Source organism: Barbus barbus, assembly GCF_936440315.1.
Source record: "Barbus barbus genome assembly, chromosome: 28".
Taxonomy (NCBI): domain Eukaryota; kingdom Metazoa; phylum Chordata; class Actinopteri; order Cypriniformes; family Cyprinidae; genus Barbus; species Barbus barbus.
The window spans coordinates 19,269,977-19,288,675 of record NC_136756.1 but is presented as its reverse complement, the minus strand read 5'-3'; the positions used below and the strand labels follow the sequence as shown (position 1 = coordinate 19,288,675).

Genomic DNA, 18,699 nt, shown 5'->3' with positions numbered 1-18,699 from the left:
CCCTCCGTAGTCTTCTGAGGTCAGATTTGGTAGCTGAGCTGAACCAGACAGTTATTGAAGTGCAGAGGATGGATTCAATGATGGCAGAGTAGAATTGTTTCAGGGGAGAGTAGGTTGAGTATTTCCAATTGACCTATCGATAAGTCCCTCCCCTCGAACGCAGACTAGCCAATGGCAGTCGAGTATCAGTTGTACGGGGAACGGAACTCGGGCATCTTTAAGTTTCAGCGCCATAGAGAAACATTGGAAGATCCGAAGCTTGCATCGGTTTTATGGGGGTTTTGCTTCAAAAATGGAAAAACAATGTGCCTGGGTCATTTGTAACACTGATTCCAGGTATCCTGAGAGGATGGGCAATATAATTTATTTTTATTACATTTCCTGAATCCAAACAAAACAGAGCAAAATGTCCCTAAGCATTCAACCCCAATACAAATGAAGAAAAAAACATTCATTTTCTGGCTGTCATACACTCATTAAGTTACAGTTTTCATCTGCTCAAGCAGAACGTTAATGTTATCTTGCGTTTCAGCAAGGTATCTCTGTCTAAAACTAGCTAACGTTAAAGTTTTAACATTAAAACGTTAAAATTCTAGTTTTAAAGTGAGTCCATGCTAACATACAAACCTAAATAGCGAACTGTTCTCACACCTTGTACAGTGTAGGTCAAAAACACGTTTACATTTCAGTGTCTCTCCATATTAATCTGGTTAAATGTACATTAATGTAATCGTACCCTGCAATATATGAACAGTGTTGATCCTGCATGTTGTCATCCGTGATCGTGATGACCGACCGTAATATGCAACTTTTCCCACTCGTATTGTGATCTTTAAACTTTCGCTTCGAGTTACCCACCGTATTTATTTTTTTATATTTTATAAATCCATCTATGGAATATTTAATTCCCATTTGGTGGCCTTCTGTGTCCAAAATTGTGCAAAAACTATGCAAGAAATATCTCGTGGATGCACTGGGACGCATCCTCAGTGATGTCTCCTGGGATCATTGGGTGTTTCGGGTCTCGCAACATCATACACCCTCGCCCAGGCGACCCAGCCAGGGTTGATCAAGCCCTGCGTCCCAGTAGCAGTCCACGGATCAGCCCTCTTAATCCAAAGCCACCTTGTGGCCTTCTCTGCGGCTTCGCTTGCTGACTGAATGTCCCTCTTCTTGGCCACCCCTGTAACACCCAAACGACTGAGGACTTTGCAAAGTGAACGTCCTGCAAAGCTTCTATAGGCTCATAGAAGGTTCTCCAGCCTCTCTCCCTGCACTCCTCCACCAGTTCCTGGTACTTAGCGCGTTTCCTCTCATTGGCTTCCTCAATACGCTCTTCCCAGGGCACCGTAAGTTCCAGCATGATCAGCTGTTTTGAAACCTCGGAGGTAACTATCATGTCTGGGCGGAGACTGGTTGTAACAATATGCTGAGGAAACCTCAGCTGTTTTCCCAGGTCAACCTGCAGCTGCCAGTCTGAGGCTTTATGGAGGAGGCCCGTTGTTAATTGTGGGCGTGCCCGGGGTTTCTCTCCAGCTTTGATGAAGAGAACTGCCTTCTTTGGAGCATGATGGTACTTGCTGGTCCTAATGGTGATAAACATCATGGGACAAGGTTTTCACACTGCAGCTGTCATTGTAAGACAGTGAGCAACTCAATTTTGTCCGAGAAAGCAGCAGTAACTAAGGGCGGCGGGGCTTACCAATAGATCAATTGTTTGTGGCATATCAAAGGCAGTGAGGGATACATCTATGCTGCCCTCAAAAATTTATCAGATGAAGGTATCTCATGAGACAGGAAGTGAAGCTAACTTTGGATTGGGACGTGACTTGATGCCTTCCTAACAGTTTCCAGTTTTCGGGTTCAGCCATTGAGTCATATGTACAGACTCAATGGCAGCTTTAGAAAGCAATAATTCAGTTAGAGAAGATTTAATCATTTGAAACTAGACATATACTATTAAATATTAGAAGTCTAGGAAGAGAAGTTCAGTTTTGTTGGGCTCCAGCACATGTTGGCATCAAAGATAATGAAAAAGCCGATAAGACAGCAAAAGAAGCATTGGAAATATAGAGCAAGTAGAAATGAATACTTCAATGAGAAAAGTAGAGATTAAAGCCAAGATAAATTGTGAAATAATGCAAATATGGCAAAAAGAATGGGAGTCTGAGATTAAAGCTAAACATTATCAGTAAAAGTAGGAGGAAAAAGGTTAAATATGGCAAACAGGTGAGAAGAAGTGGTATATTCAAAGCTGAGATCATACTGGATTGAATGATACATTGCAGATAGCGAAGAGTAATGGATTATGTAAATCCATATGTCAAACCAAAGAAGAGGTAGAACATTGTTTAGATGCAATAAATACCATGAATTCAGGCAGAAATGGCAGGCAATGGAAGAAGAAAATAAAATTGAAGATATTCTTAGAGAACAAGGGATGGAAAGAAATAGCCAGACAATAATAATAATCAGACAAATTTAGAAACGAAAAGGGTTTTTTCTCTCTCTCTTTCTCCCTTTAAATGAGTTAGATAAGTAAAATATCTGGCAAGTCCCGCTACACACTCCTGTACAGTAGGTGGCGATATGCAATAAATACAAGTTGCAAAAGCCAAGAAGAAGAAGAAGTTTTGTTTTGTTTTAAAGAAGAAGAAGAAGTAATTTCATTGGTTGGGGAGGACGGTTTACGGAGCGGGGGAGAAGGATAGGTCGGAGACGTCACTTCCGGAGGACTTGGATGAGCTGGCGGGAGATTTGTTTCCAGGAAACGTCAGGACAAATTAATTGATTCTAAAAGGACAAAACAGGAACGGTTCTTGAGTTGAAGTAGGTGGATATAATGGACGATTATTCGGATGATGGTAATCAAGATATGGAGTTCCAAGAAGTACGATATAATAAAAGGAAAAAAGGAAGTAACATGGGTGATGAGTCTGAATATGAGAAACTATGTACAAGTAAAACCAGGGATTCAGGGCAAAGGATGTTGGGAAACAGTGAGGAAAAGGAAATAAAGGTTATGATCACATTTGTCAAACAAGCAGAGCAATACATGCATCCTGTTAAACTATCAAAAGCGATAGAAAAAGAAGTGGGATCCGTGAAAGGGGCGACATGTCTGAGCAATGGAAGAGTCTTGATTAAGTGTAAGGATGAAAATCAGAAAGCAAAGATTCTAAAACTGAAAACACTAGCTGGTGGTAAAATAAATTGTGCTGGAATAGATGTGAAGAAACGTGGCGTTATCTCAGCAGTACCCTTAAATGTAACTATGGAAGAAGTAAAAGGAAACTTGATTGGAGGCAAAGTTGCTTTGGCTAGAAGATTGACGACATGGAAAGATAATGAAAAGTATGATAGTCTTTCTGTGCTGTTACACTTTGAAGACAGCAACCTACCAGTCAAGGTGAAGATAGGTTTCATCAGTTATGTGGTACGGGAGTATGTACCCCCTCCTTTGCGTTGTTATAAGTGTCAGCGCATAGGACATACTGCTGCTGTTTGCAAAGGGAAAATGCGTTGTGCAAAATGTGGAGGGGAGCATGATTATGGTAAGTGTCAGGAAGGAGCTGAGATCAAGTGTTGCAACTGTGGGGGAGAGCACAGCGCTGCATATGCAGGATGTCCAGTACAGCAACAGGCTCGTGAAATCCAAAAGGTAAAATCCACGCAGAATGTAACATATGCAGAAGCAGCTCCTAGAGTGAAACATGTAGACGATACAAGAATACATATTGGACCGGAACAAACCTCTCAGAAAGACAAGTCAATGGAACAGCTGAACTTGATAAAGAATGACTCAAATGACAACATTAACATGAGCAAAACTGATTTTGTGGCATTTATCTGTGCAGTGGTGAATGGCACTGGGCAGGTAGAAAGAAGATCTGATAAAATAAAAATTGTGGTAGAATGTGCAAACAAATTCTTGAACTGCATCGGTATATCAGCAGAGCAAATTCACAAGATACTACAGTCTAAAGAAGGGAGAACAGAAGGTAGTATAACAACAAATTATGATGCATCTCAATGTAATGATATATAACATTATCATGTCTTTCCTGTTGCTTCATTGGAATGCCAGAAGCCTAATTGCTAATGGACAGGAGTTTAAAAAGTATATTATAGATATGAATAAATCTCCTGATATCATTTGTATACAAGAAACATGGTTATGCAAGTCATTGGATTTTAGGCTGAATGGCTATGAGGTAATAAGGAAGGACAGGATTAATGGTAGAGGTGGAGGGTGTGCAACATTCATAAAAGAAAATGTGATATATAGACAAAGAAATAATGAAGGTAATGCAGAGAGCATTTGTATAGAATTAATGGGTACACAGGGGGTAGTCAAAGTGTTAAATTTCTATAATCCATGTTCAGAATTAACAATAGATATCCTGAAAAGTGCCATGGGAGAAAAGGCAAACAAAATGATTATATGTGGTGATTTTAATGCTCACAGTTGTATTTGGGGTAGTAGGAATACAGATAAAAATGGAGAAATAATAGAAGAGTTCATGGAAGATAACTCTTTAGTATGTTTAAATGATGGCAATCCAACAAGAATAGACATAGCAAGAGGTGGAATGTCATGTTTGGATATCACAATAGTTTCAGCATCATTAGCTGGTAAATGTGTATGGTCAGTATCCAAGGATAATATAGGAAGTGATCATTTTCCAGTGACGTGTAATTCAAAATAAGATTCAACTACAAAAATGTAATTATGGTGTAAGATGGATATATAAGAAAGCAGATTGGGGAAAACTTCAAATGTTATGTGAAGAACAATTCAAAGATCTGTCAGTAGAGGGTAGTGTTGATGACAGATATAATAAAGTAGTGAATGGCATTTATTTTGCAGCCTCTCAGTCTATCCCACTATCAAGTGGTATAAGTACAAGAAAGAATGTACCATGGTGGTCAGAGGAGTGCTCGGCAGCAATCAGAGAAAGGAATAAAGCATTTCAGTTTTTAAAAAGAACACTCACCCCAGAAGCAGTCCTAGATTATCAAAGAAAAAGGGCTTATGTTAAAAAGATTATTAAAAATACAAAAAGGAAAGCATGGCAAAACTTTTGCGATACAATAGGGAGGGAAACCGAAATAAATGCAGTCTGGCGTATGATTAAAAAGATGAATGGAATTAACAGCTTTAAAAAAATACCTGTAATGGAGGAAAATGGGAAGGTAGCTATCACAGATAAAGACAAGGCTACTATGTTGGCTCAAACATTTGCTAAAGCTCATAGCACAGATCTCCGACTGTGTCACGTTTATGTTCTGTTTTGGACTCTGTGTTCTTCTTCTTCTTCTTCTTTCGGAGTTTTATGGCGGTTGGCAAACCAGCTAAATGGTGCATTTACCGCCACCAACTGGACAGGAGTGTGAAGCGTTACTGTGTTATGTTCATTGGCTCCTTTTGTTCTGTTCCCGCCGCTTCTTAGTTCCCATGGTTATCATTAGTGCCTCATTTGTGTCAGGTGTGTTTATCAATTAGTCTCGTCAGTGTTTCCTATTTAAGTCCACATGAAGGAGATTTCATGTCTGAAATCCAGCAGCTACCCCAACAAAAACCCCTTGAAACAAACTGAGGGGGCACTTAGGATTTTCTTATGAAGTATTGTGTGTTCCGAGCCTCAAAAAAGAAAAATGCAGCAGCAATATGAATCTGAGCTAACATATTACAACCATATTACAAAACTGTATATTGTATATCTGCATTATTCACTTTTTAAAAGAAACAGTATGTTTAATTTGTTTTGTGTTAGTAAACATTTTTAAAGATTTATTAAATGTATTGATTTTTTTGGAAATTATATTAAAGCAGACTATTTTTAATTACACAAAGTAGGCTATGTGCTCATTTATACTTCAGTGCTGACATACAAGGAAGTTTCAACATTCTATATAATTTAATTCCATTTATATATAGGCTATATATATATGTACAGTATGTATATATATATATATATATATATATATATATATAATTTTAATAAATAAATGTATATATATATATTTTTTTTTTTTTACTGAATGTTAATTATTTATATTTGCATATCAGGCCCACGATGAAAATTTCAATTAATTGGATATGTTAGCTAAAAACAATGTTAACAGGAAACATCTGTTTCAGACCATTAGAGGGCACTCTTCATCTACAATCAGGTTAGTTTCGGTTTTCCTTGACAGTCATCCCCAAAACACACATAAACTTGGTCTATCTGACGCCATATCAGGAATACAAACTGAAACGCTATATTTGAAGACAACCAACGTCTTTGACTAATGTTTTCTGAAAGTAGAAGAAGTTGTGTTAGCCCTGTATTTGCTGGTAAGTGGTTTTAAAGTTTTATTATTGAGGAAAAAGCGTGATCTGCAGGTTTAAACTCCAAATTAGCATATTATGAGACTTTTTCTCAGGCAGCTGAAAAATATCGACCGATAGGCCTAAATTGGCTAGCCTGTGTTCATTTAGTCTTTGTATCACCAGATACTATCATAGCGTATGGTCGTACTATTTCTTGATATACTTCATTTTGATTTATTTCTAAAGGGAAAGTGATTTTACCCATCTCCTCCACCCATGTAGATTCCATCCAGTTTAGCTGTTTTCATCTTCCATGACTATATTTTACCGACTGTGTTGCATAATAAATTGGTGTTTCTTCAACTCTGAGCACTTTGTATCGAAATGAAAGTGTTGTGGCAAATTTTAACTTAACCTCATCAGGCAAGAGACAACTCACACTTAGTCTTTTGAATGGTTTAATTCTTTGCAAAGAATTGACAGACAGTCATACAGAAACACCAGTTGCTGCAGAGTGTGTGCGACAGGGGAGGGTGCTCCTCTACCTTATATCTGCACACTCTAGACACACAAGGTTACAAAACATCTCTCTGCTGTAATTTTCCACATATGTTGAAGTAAAAAACAACATTCTACTATATCATTCTACAAAAGCATATCTTCTTATATTTTAGGGCCCAAATAACCTTTCAGGTCATTACCATACATCTGGCCCATCTCCCCTGGGTCTGGTTTCCTCCCCAACACCCTCACATGGACCCCTCCCTTGTCGTCCATACATCTTAGGCTAGAAATCTCCAGACCCTTTGTAATTTTACACAGCCATACCAAAAGGTTTTTGCAATACAGAAGCATAAAATGAACATAAAATGAATTTTCTTTCACAAAAGTTATGTTTTTTTTCATATACAGTCAAAGCAAATATTCAGACACATTTGGGTGCAGGACACTAGTTCAAATGTACGTGAGGAGCAAAATAAAGTAAACTGTCACAGATAGCCTACCCAAAAATTCTTCATACAGCTGACTACCAGGGAAACTGATAAACATTTTTACTGTCAAAAAATACTTTGATTTTCTGGAGCTCAACCATCCAACAACACTTTCAACAGGTACTTTATATCCTCCTTAAAATGTCTATAAATTTTAACCTTCAAATTGTAACTGGTTTCCTACCAATTATGCATTTTTTCATTTTTCAGTTTAACAAAACATGTGTGAACAGCTCTGACCAGCTTAGATAAGGATGGCCTACTTCTCTCCTGTTCTGAGGAGAGCAGGTAAGTGACACGCATATTAATCCATATTGTTATCCAGTTTTAATTTTTACTCGGGTTTATGCATAAACCTGCACTACCAGTACTTTCTATCACTTTTTCCTTTTAACATTGTGAAGGGCTCACAAACTGTATTGCTTTTGATTCTATGAAAGAGAGTCGCTGTCTGAACTTGTTTGTGTACATAGATGCTGTTAAATCCCACAACCTCGTCATCTGCAGAGAGAAACTGCCATACAGTTACACCAAAATACATAATGATGGAAGCAAAGGACATTCACTGGAACTTGGCCTTTATTACATTTATTTTTGTTGTTATTATTTTGTGTTTTATTTTTTATCTGTTTATTCATGTTCAGTGTCAATTATCATTTATTAATGTATTCACATTCAGCTAATAACTGTTTTAGAGTAATGTCATTTTAAGTAGAATTAAAATAAAATAAAAGAACACAAATTCTTGTCCAGTTTGCATTACATAAACTATATGTTTGTAATGTTTTAGAGAAAATTATTAAAATTACAGAATTACCTTGTGATGTATGACTGTTTATTGTTGGACATTATTAGTAGACAAATAAGTAAATCTGTGAGAGGGTGAAACTAGTTCCTGAATATCCACAAGCAAAATGTTTTTTTTTAAAGTGAAATTTTCGGAAAAATCGTCAGTTGGCAGAATTTTACCATAAAATATTGTAGCAACATTTTAAGTTTTATAAAATTTACAGTAAAAACATGTTTTCATTAACTGAAATAATGTTCATATACCAAATTACTAAAATCGCTCACAAATACAAAACAACATCATGGTTACAAACAACACTAAAATAATGCAGTAAACATTCATTTTTACCATAAGACCATAAGATTTAACATACAACTCTATAATGTGCTTAACTGATGAAAAATAACTATGAAGTAGTTATTTCAAATAAAAAAAACAAATGTTGGCCGACAAACAGAGAATTCCAAGTATGTATCGCTGCAGCCCGGAGACCTCCAAGTGGGAGGGACTTGCGCCGCAAGTATAGGTTGGGAGACCTCCGAGAGGGAGGGTAGGTTTAGGATTGGGTTTGGTGTAGGGTATATTAACTAGTCCCACCCATTTGGAGCTGGCTCCGACCGCCGTTTATACCTAACTCGAAAATTCAGGGAATGTTTTTCAGTGTATTATAGGATGACCTGTTCTTTTACACTCCCAAGAACTGAACATTTAGCAGCATTTTACTGTAAAATTACAAAATGAAATCCCATTAGAACTATTAACAGTTTTTCACCATATACAGTAAGGAAACGTACCATTAAACAGTTAACAGGTTTTTATAGTATCATTTACAGTCTTTTGCTACTGAAATTTTTAATAATTTTCTGAAGTGTATAAACAAGGAGGTTTACAATGAGGTGATCCTTTTTCTTCTTTTTCTGTTTCAGTTTGTTTTCCAAAGAATACATATGTCTGCAAGAAGCTTGTGGAAACACAACCTGTACAAGAACTGAGTCTTGAAGAATCTTGAACATCACAGCATGTGAAGCTTCTGAAGGTTGTGATGTAAACAGCACAGTACTAATGACATGCAAGAAGTGTTACATTGACTGAATAGATCTAGACTGTGACTATGTTCCCTTTTAGGATCATTATTATTTTTACACTTACTATTTCTCTTAACTATGAACTTTGTTCTTGTCAATGTGCTCATGCTGAATATGAGATACACAAGCAATGCTGCCCAATGTGCGTCCCTGGTAAGACTGCAAGTTATAACATATAGTGCTAAACTTTATTAATATATTTTTTAATCTTGTTGTCTGCTTTATTCTGCCATAAAGTATTTGTATGTATATATACAGGTGCTGGTCATAAAATTAGAATATCATGAAAAAGTTGATTTATTTCAGTAATACCATTCAAAAAGTGAAACTTGTATATTAGATTCATTCATTACACACAGACTGGTATATATCAAATGTTTATTTCCTTTAATTTTGATGATTATAGCTGACAACTAATGAAAGTCCCAAATTCAGTATCTCAGAAAATTAGAATATCAATTAAAAAAAAATGATTTTTAGAAATGTTGGCCAACTGAAAAGTATGAGCATGAAAAGTATGAGCATGTACAGCACTCAATATTTAGTTGGGGCTCCTTTGGCCTGGATTACTGCAGCAATGCGGCGTGGCATGGAGTCGATCAGTCTGTGGCACTGCTCAGGTGTTATGAGAGCCCATGTTGCTCTGATAGTGGCCTTCAGCTCTTCTGAATTGTTGGGTCTGGCGTATTGCATCTTCCTCTTCACAATACCCCATAGATTGTCTATGGGGTTAAGGTCAGGCAAGTTTGCTGGCCAATCAAGAACAGGGACACCATGGTCCTTAAACCAGGTACTGGTAGCTTTGGCAGTGTGTGCAGGTGCCAAGTCCTGTTGGAAAATGAAATCTGCATCTCCATAAAGTTGGTCAGCAGCAGGAAGCATGAAGTGCTCTAAAACTTCCTGGTAGACGGCTGCGTTGACCTTGGACCTCAGAAAACACAATGGACCATCACCAGCAGATGACATGGCACCCCAAACCATCAATGACTGTGGAAACTTTACACTGGACCTCAAGCAACGTGGATTATGTGCCTCTCCTCTCTTCCTTCAGACTCTGGGACCTTGATTTCCAAAGGAAATGCAAAATTTACTTTCATCAGAGAACATAACTTTGGACCACTCAGCAGCAGTCCAGTCAAGAAGCTTCTGACGCTGTCTCTTGTTCAAGAGTGGCTTGACACAAGGAATGCGACAGCTGAAACCCATGTCTTGCATACGTCTGTGCGTGGTGGTTCTTGAAGCACCGACTCCAGCTGCAGTCCACTCTTTGTGAATCTCCCCCACATTTTTGAATGTTTTTTTTTTTCACAATCCTCTCCAGGGTGCGGTTATCCTTATTGCTTGTACACTTTTTTCTACCACATCTTGTCCTTCCCTTCGCCTCTCTATTAATGTGCTTGGACACAGAGCTCTGTGAACAGCCAGCCTCTTTAGCAATGACCTTTTGTGTTTTGCCCTCCTTGTGCAAGGTGTCAATGGTCGTCTTTTGGACAACTGTCAAGTCAGCAGTCTTCTCCATGATTGTGTAGCCTACAGAACTAGACTGAGAGACCATTTAAAGGCTTTTGCAGGTGTTTTGAGTTAATTAGCTGATTAGAGTGTGGCACCAGGGGTCTTCAATATTTTCACAATATTCTAATTTTCTGAGATACTGAATTTGGGACTTTCATTAGTTGTCAGTTATAATCATCAAAATTAAAGGAAATAAACATTTGAAATATATCAGTCTGTGTGTAATGAATGAATCTAATATACAAGTTTCACTTTTTGAATGGTATTACTGAAATAAATCAACTTTTTCATGATATTCTAATTTTATGACCAGCACCTGTATATATATATATATATATATATATATATATATATATATATATAGTGGCGGGAGGAGCCAACGACAGACACAGTGGGCGTGGCGTCAAGCCTCGGAGAGGTTTTTATTAAACAATATTTAAAATAAAGTGTCCAAAGGGGGAAAAGTGTCCAAAATAAACAGGGATCTGGTGTCCTCGTTGTGCTGCGGGGCTCGTGAAGGAGGGCAGTGTTCAGGAGGGAAGGGTCCAGGTAAGGGGCGGAGTCCGGCGGCCGCACGCGCTCCCGTCTGGAGGTCCCGGGGCGCGGGTGACGGCGGCTTCTGTGACGGCTTCGTCCAACTCCTTAATCCCCGGGTGCTCGACGGGATTCCACGGCCCGGCGTCCTTGCCCGACGGCCGTATCGCGGGTGCAGTGTCGGCCGGACTGCGGGTCCGGCCGCTCGCGTCTCTGGCGGCGGCAGGTAGTTCCCTCTACGCTCCCTTTCCTGGACCCACGAGGACACCAGCGTGCATGCACGGGGAAGAGACCGGTCTCCCGAGGAGCGGCGCGCTCGGAGTTTAAACGGCGGCGGTGATGAGGCTCCATTCACGTCAGGTGCGCCTCATCACACGCCGCCAGCCCTGGCTGTTTCAGCGCCCCTCCTCTCTCTCACACACCCACTCCCGTCGGGAGCCTGGTGAAGGGCGGCGAATAAGGGACGGGGTGGTGATGATGGACAGGGGGGAGGCAGCCGACTCGTCACAATATATATATATATATCTGTGTGTGTGTGTGTGTGTGTGTGTATATGCAGACAAATTATAAAGGGCTTTTCTTTTACTTAATTATCTAATTAATTATATGAAATTATAAAGGGCTTTCCAATGCTTTCTAAATACTCTGATATTTTGATACTTATTTTTTCCAAAATGGTAAAAATATTATTCAATATTGTTTGAAATCAACAACACATTTTATGTGCTGCCTATTTAGGAAACCGTGTTCATTGGCACTGCACAGATGACACCAGCACAACTTGTGTTCCATGCCCTTCATTAACTTTCATTGATGAGCCAAATGGCCTCATGGAATGCTTTCCCTGTAGTGCATGTGATGCAAGTGAGTGTTTCCATTTCCACTTGATATATGTTCATCTGAAAATGTAAGACTGATGGTGAAAAACATCTCAGGTTACGCATGTAACCATGGTTCCCTGAGAGGGGAAAAAGACACTACATCCTCAAGCGGTTGCTGTGGGGAACCTTCAGCGTGGTGTCTGAAGTACATGTCTAAACACGACAGTAACATTGGCCGGTGACAGCCTATGAATTCACTACCACCGCGACCATAGTATGGGGTGCTGGGAGAATATGTCATCCACTACATACCTGAACTACATACCCAAAATAGCTTGCCTGATAAGGGCTGATATGACAAAAAGATGTCCAGTGCAAAGGCAATTGCAATGTACCAGAAATAAACACCTTCCACTGGACCAGAGAAGGAGAATCCTCTCTCCAGATCCCATGAGCTGGACAGCAATCATTGACCGTACCCCAGCCCAAGCGGGAAGTGTTTGTCATTGGTAAACCTTACCATATACATGGATATTAGAAAGGGCACAAGATGCTCAGCATGTGTGCTTGGCATAAACATGGATTTCAGAAAGGGCACAGAGCACTCAGTGCCATGAAGATAGTGTGTCTGAGAGGCCAAAAGGAGGCCTAGCAACCTGGTATGACTGCATCAGAGACCTCTAGGGAGCAGAGTCCTCGACTCTCAGTACAAGAGGAGAACTTGCATGCTCGGCCTGGGAGCAGCATGCTCATAGGTGATCCTTCTGAAGAGAAAAGAGCACTGCCAAACTCAACCATGAGGGCAGACCATCAGGGAGGCCAATGAAGGCCTATGAACCTGGTATGACTGCCTCACGGAGCTCACAGGAGTGGAGTACTTGACTCTCAGATTGAGAGGAAACCTCACATGTTCAAACTACACACATAACTCTGCTCCTGGTAGCAGCATGCTCATAGGAAACCCTCTAAATTGAGGGAGCTCTGTGAGGAAGTACTTACTTGACTCAGATTGAGAGGAGAACTCATATGCTCAATCTAATACCTCAGTAAGGGGAGGGGGATCCCACACAGCAAGGCTTGGAAAGAGCCTGTTGAAACCATTGCTAGAGGAGGAGAACCTAATTGGGAAGGTCAAGTAGACCACAAAACCCAAGCTCACCAGAGTGAAGTGGATGACGTATTCTCCTGGTGCCATTTTATACTATATACTATGCTGACGTCACAGGCTGTCACCATCCAATGTTATTGTTGTGTTTACGCATGTGCTTCAAACACAGGTCACGTGAAGGTCAAGGCGACCTCTAGAGGATGCAGTTTGAGTTCCCTCGAAAGGGAATCATGTCTGTTCAAGTGATTTAAGAACGTCACGGTTACGTATGTAACCCTTGTTCCCTGAAGGAAGGAATGGAGACATCACGTCAGTAATGACCGACGAATTGGGATCTCACATAGAGATTCCAATCCACTTCGCCGCGGATCGCAGGATACTCAGGTTTTCGCTGAGGAGACGAGCCGGTGACCCGGCTGCTCAGCAGTGGTACAGCAGCCATCGTGTATCGGGATGTGACGTCTTCGTTCCCTCCTTCAGGGAACAAGGGTTACATAGGTAACTGAGACGTTCCCTTTCAGTCGGTCACTCTCAACGTCACGTCGGTAATGAACGAAGAATTGGGATCCCTAACAAAGGGCCATGGATGCTGCCCCTTCCAGTGTCCAGTGCGAGCCTCCTGCGCCCCCTTTTTGGTGTAGGCCAGGGCTCGCAACAAGAAGATCAGAAACAAAAAGCTGAGATTGCGTTGCACCTGCTGGCTAATTGTACTCGCGCTGCGATCAGCGGCACCTGGATGCAATCATCGCATGCCAATGTGCATTGGCTCATTTAGTTTACACTCAATGTGGATTGGTCTCACTAAGCGAGATCCGTGACGTTGAGAGTGACTGACTGAAAGGGAACTGAAGAGTTGCAAGCTAGGGAAACTGTCCCGAAAAAGAACATAGTGTAAGTGGCTTCAGATGTAACGGTGAAAGTTTCTTCTAAAGCCTCCTTCAGACTGTCAGCCCAGATCTGATTTTGTGCATATCCGGATGGAATCTGATTTGAATAACTGACTGTCCACACAGTGTATCACAACTGTTCATATCCGATTGTGTGTCCAAAAGCACTCTTTCGTTTTACAGAATGTGCATTGGTTTCTATGACAATTCTGTTGCATTTTTATGCCTATGTTAAAAACAACAATAACAGCAATACAGTTTGCAATACAGATGTTGTCTTAAGTCCCGTTCACACCAAGCACGATAACTATAAGGATAATGTTAAAGATATAGTTCTAAAAATCTTTCTCAATATTGAAGAATAGCAGAGTATACACCACAGCTATAACGATAAAGTCACAGAGAAACGATATATTTGGAATCGCTTTCAGAACGATTTTTTCTAGCTGATGAACGGTACAAACATTGACAGCCAATCAGAATCCATCCTGCTATAACGAGCTGGAGAATTTGCGCTTAGAATAAACAGACGATATTATTCGCTGGTGTGGATGCTAATATCGTTATCTTTATAGTTGTCGTTCTTGGTGTGAACAGGGCTTAACGATAACGATACATGTTGCCATCACGCTGGATAATATTTCCTCTTATGAGGCAGCGGCAGAAACGTGGGAAGCTGGAATGTGTGACTTTATTCTGTGCTGCCATCACCGCTGGTTTCAAAACTCAAAGAGGTGTATACTAGCAGTTTATTGTCCTTTTCCGATTGACTTGCAGTATCGCAACAAAGCTTGTTTCTGCAACAACGCTTTTTAGTTTTTCTACAAAAACATCTGACATGTTTATGTTTTACATGGTGTGAAACATGTTAAATCTGATCTGATCTGACAGATTTGATCTGTTCAGACTGAAACGGATTTTCAGGAATGTGATTTGAATAGGATTCCAAACCACATACGAATGTAGTTCGAAACAGATTTTCAAAAATCGGACTCCCTGTAGATTTGCACAAAAATCGGATTTGGGCTGACAGTATGAACAAGGCGTAAAAGACAAGTAATGCAACGCATAATATTTTTTTATCCTAGGCCACGGTTTAAGAGTGAATAAAGTATGTACTCGGTCATCAGATACTATTTGTGGGCCACTGGAGAGATTCTACTGCATAGAAAAAAAGAAAGTCAGCTGTACTTTAGCTGTGCAACATTCGGAATGTAGCCCTGGACAATATATCAAACAAGCAGGTAAATTATTTAAAAAAAATAAAAATCCTATTATATAAACATAACAAAACATTGTTTATTGTTATCTGTGCTGCATTAAATGTAATAGAAGAAGGAAGAAATGAATAAACAAACACAACAGTGACAGTATAATTTGCTCACTGTATCTACAGGTACTGCCTCCACAGATACTATATGTGCTGACTGTACAGGTGACACATATTCAAACGGATCTTTCTCATCCTGTTTACCACACGCAAAGTAAGGGCTCACTTTTGCTGTTTATGTGTGCTGTTGGTTATTTTTCAACAAATCTTATCCTGTATATTATTCACAGATGTGAGGCCCTGGGACTTACTGAAACAAATCCAGGAACATATTCATCTGACACTGAATGTGGAAATCCCTCTACAGCTGTGGCAATAATGGCCCCTAGTTTTATAGTTACTTTAATATTAATTATAGTAATAATTGTTTTCATATTTAAACATATTTGGAAGAAGAAACAATCTAAAAGTTCAGGTAAGTGTTATTCAGTTATGTTTGTAGTATGAGATCTATAATTGTTGTTTTTTCTATAATGGAATTTTCTATGAAAATCCAACAATCAGGTCAGGCTGGGGCACTTTGACAATCATTCATATACACTTTATATTACTACACTTAACAATGATGGTGCTGTAGAGAGGATTACACAGATTTATTATTATTATGAATGTTGATTACAGTTGTGCTGCTTAATATTTTTGTGATAAAGTAGCATTCAGAGTTTGGGGTTAGTAAGATTAAAAAGAAAAGACAATAAAAAATATTTCTGTTTCAAATCAATGTCATTCATTTATGTTTCCATACATCAAAGAAACCTGAAATAAATTACATCAGGGTTTCCGCAAAAATATTAAGCAGCAAAAACTGTTTTAAACCATGATAATAATACAAATATTTAATAATGTCATATTAAAATGATTTATGAAGGTTCTTGTGACGCTGAAGACTTGGAGTAATGGCTGCTGAAAATTCAGCTTTACCATCATATGTTTAATATTGTAAAATATAAAACTTCTTTTAAATTGTAATAATATTTTACTGTATTAATGTTTTTACTGTGTTTTGAGCAAATAAAAGCATAAAAGATGCATTTCTAAAACATAAAAAAATCATAATTATTACAAACGTTTAACTGGTAGTTTATTATTAGTTATATTAATACTTATACTGTTCTCTCTCTTCTGTTCATACAGGGATACAGGTACAGTATATTCAACTTTTTACATGAAAGAGAAGTTAAAACAACATTTGTTTACTAAGTTTTAGAAATGTCTGTTTTTGTTCAAAAGGAAACAGGAAATGGTTTATGTGAAAACGACAGTTCAAAAGGTAAATATATCATATAGACAAAGATATGCAAGATGCAGTTATTCAGCTTATATATATGCTGAAAAACTTAAAAAATGCAATATTAGATTTTAATTATGTGAATTATATAATAGTTTGCTCTTCCATCGTTTGACTGTTTATTTAATTAAATTAATGCGAAACATTCTTTGTGCTTCTGCAAGCTGAAAAGTAATGCTCCACTGTTTTTTTCAGTTGTTGGCGGCATGAAAATTGTTGAACTATTTGAAACAGAAGAACAAGTCCTGACAACCTGCGAATGACTACAGTTTCTACACTACTCAGATATTTCACTACATTTACTGAAGGAGTTATCAAGCCTGAAATTTAGCAGTTTGAGCCACAGTCAATGAAACAAAAAGTCAAACAGCATTAAATGATTTTGCCATCTTCTATTAATCAATTACTAATGAAATAATAATAGTAATATTGAATATAACAACAACAAGTACATGAGCCATCATATTACAACTGCATTATCACTTTCTATAAGACACTTGTTTACAGAAACAGTATTTTGTTGCTTTTGCACAATTAAATATTTTTGTAAGGATTACTTAAATGTATGATAACAGCTTCTTTTTTAAACAAAGTCAGCAATCACTTAAAATTTGAGCCTATCTGTGTGTTTTTGTTATAGTGCTTTAGTTATCACATTTTGTCAGCTTTAAAGGCAATAACAGTATTCTAGTATTGTACAGTATTGTAGCCCTCTGTCTCCTGAGTTCCCCAGATTGGCCAGCTCCGCTCCTCTCAAGTGCCCTCCAGTGTCCGCTCCTCGTCGGCGCTCTCCAGTGCCCGCTTCTCCAGGGCCAGTCCCTCCAGTGCCCGCTTCTCCAGGGCCAGTCCCTCCAGTACCCGCTCTGCCAGAGTGCCCCCAAGTGTCCATGCCTCCCGAGCGCCCTTCAGAGCGCCCCCCCAGAGGTGGACCTCCCCAAGAATTTTTTTTTGGGAGGGCCATATAGTCATGGCCATAGTGGCCAGGCCAAGGGCACGGATTCCCCTGACCCACCATGGCCGCCGGACCAGCCTCCAGGGCACCCACCCCCCCTCCCCGGTGGAACTGTTATGGCGTGGGACGCACCTTCCGGGAGGGGGGAGTGACTGAATTTCCTGTTTGCCCTTATTTGGTTTTGTTCCGGTTCTTATCATTAGTTCATTATTAGTAAATCATTGTTAAGTCTGCTCACCTGTGTTCATCTGGTTTGCGCCTTAGTTTGTATGTCTTTATAAGCCTTTAGTTTCTAGAGTTTCATTGTCCTGTCTTAATTGTAACCTTTGCTTGGAGACGTTGTCCCACACTGCTCTTCGTTATTAAAAAACTCACTTTCATTGAAATTCCCGCGTCCTGTGTTCCCTGGACGTAATGTTACAGGATTCAAGAAGGACATAATTAAAGGGAAATAATCGTGAAATGTTTCTAAAATGTTTGTTATGATTTTACGATTGTTTATGATTTGATCGTAGATTTAGGAGTCCTCTTGTTTTAGCTGGTTTTACTGTTTTAGCTGGTTTTACTCTAAACATAGAGCAAAAAATGTAGGAGTCCTAAAATTAGGATGGATGCACCCATTCTTTTTTAGAAGTTTCTTCTAAATCAGCAAGTTAGTAGCTACTTTTAGCCTTGATGTTTTGTGAAAATGGCCCCAGTTCATTCCAATAAACTGCAAAAACATATTTCAATTAGACTATTTTCAAATGTATATTGCAATGATATTAATGCTTTATATTTGCATAGTAAAAAAATGCTTGTTGTGGGATAGTTTTGGTTTTGCACTCAGTAATATTTGTTTGTTGTGTGTAACAGTGGTAGTATACAGCATGTTGTAGATAGGTGCAAAAGTGATTTTTTTTCATGTTACATGATATTTCTTAGTATATTCTGAGTACAAGTAAGGAAATGCATGTTCAAAATAACCATTTCAGAAAAGGGTGTACCATTTCCTGTTCGTTCCAGTCACACTTGTCATCTCAACTCTTTTATAACAAACAACTCCTTTCCTGATTTTAATAAACAACAGTGTTTGACATTG

The 18,699-nt window shown here is 39.0% G+C and overlaps 1 protein-coding gene across 2 annotated transcripts; it reads left to right on the top strand.

Annotated features, from left to right (window-relative positions):
* Positions 1-6,186: 6,186 nt before the first annotated feature.
* LOC306848165 (tumor necrosis factor receptor superfamily member 5-like) lies at positions 6,187-18,699 on the top strand. 2 transcript variants are annotated; one of them, XR_013782210.1, is made up of 8 exons: positions 6,187-6,343; positions 9,028-9,339; positions 11,971-12,096; positions 15,137-15,292; positions 15,445-15,532; positions 15,609-16,520; positions 16,609-16,648; positions 16,862-18,000. XR_013782210.1 is itself a non-coding variant. In XM_079382539.1 (8 exons), exons 2-8 carry the CDS (start codon positions 9,213-9,215, stop codon positions 16,874-16,876), a joined length of 741 nt encoding a protein of 246 aa, XP_079238665.1. In that variant the 5' UTR covers positions 6,187-6,343; positions 9,028-9,212; the 3' UTR covers positions 16,877-18,699. The 2 variants fall into 2 exon arrangements, 1 of the variants encoding a protein (XP_079238665.1); XM_079382539.1 differs by having other exon boundaries at positions 15,609-15,797; positions 16,862-18,699.

Bases quoted from the DNA above. Each gene is read 5' to 3' on its own strand.
- LOC306848165 (XM_079382539.1), top strand. From the start codon at position 9,213: ATGTTCCCTTTTAGGATCATTATTATTTTTACACTTACTATTTCTCTT. The intron at 15,293-15,444 runs GTAAATTATTTA...CTGTATCTACAG, and splicing joins ACAATATATCAAACAAGCAG to GTACTGCCTCCACAGATACT. The intron at 15,798-16,608 runs GTGTTATTCAGT...TTTGTTCAAAAG, and splicing joins CAATCTAAAAGTTCAGGTAA to GAAACAGGAAATGGTTTATG.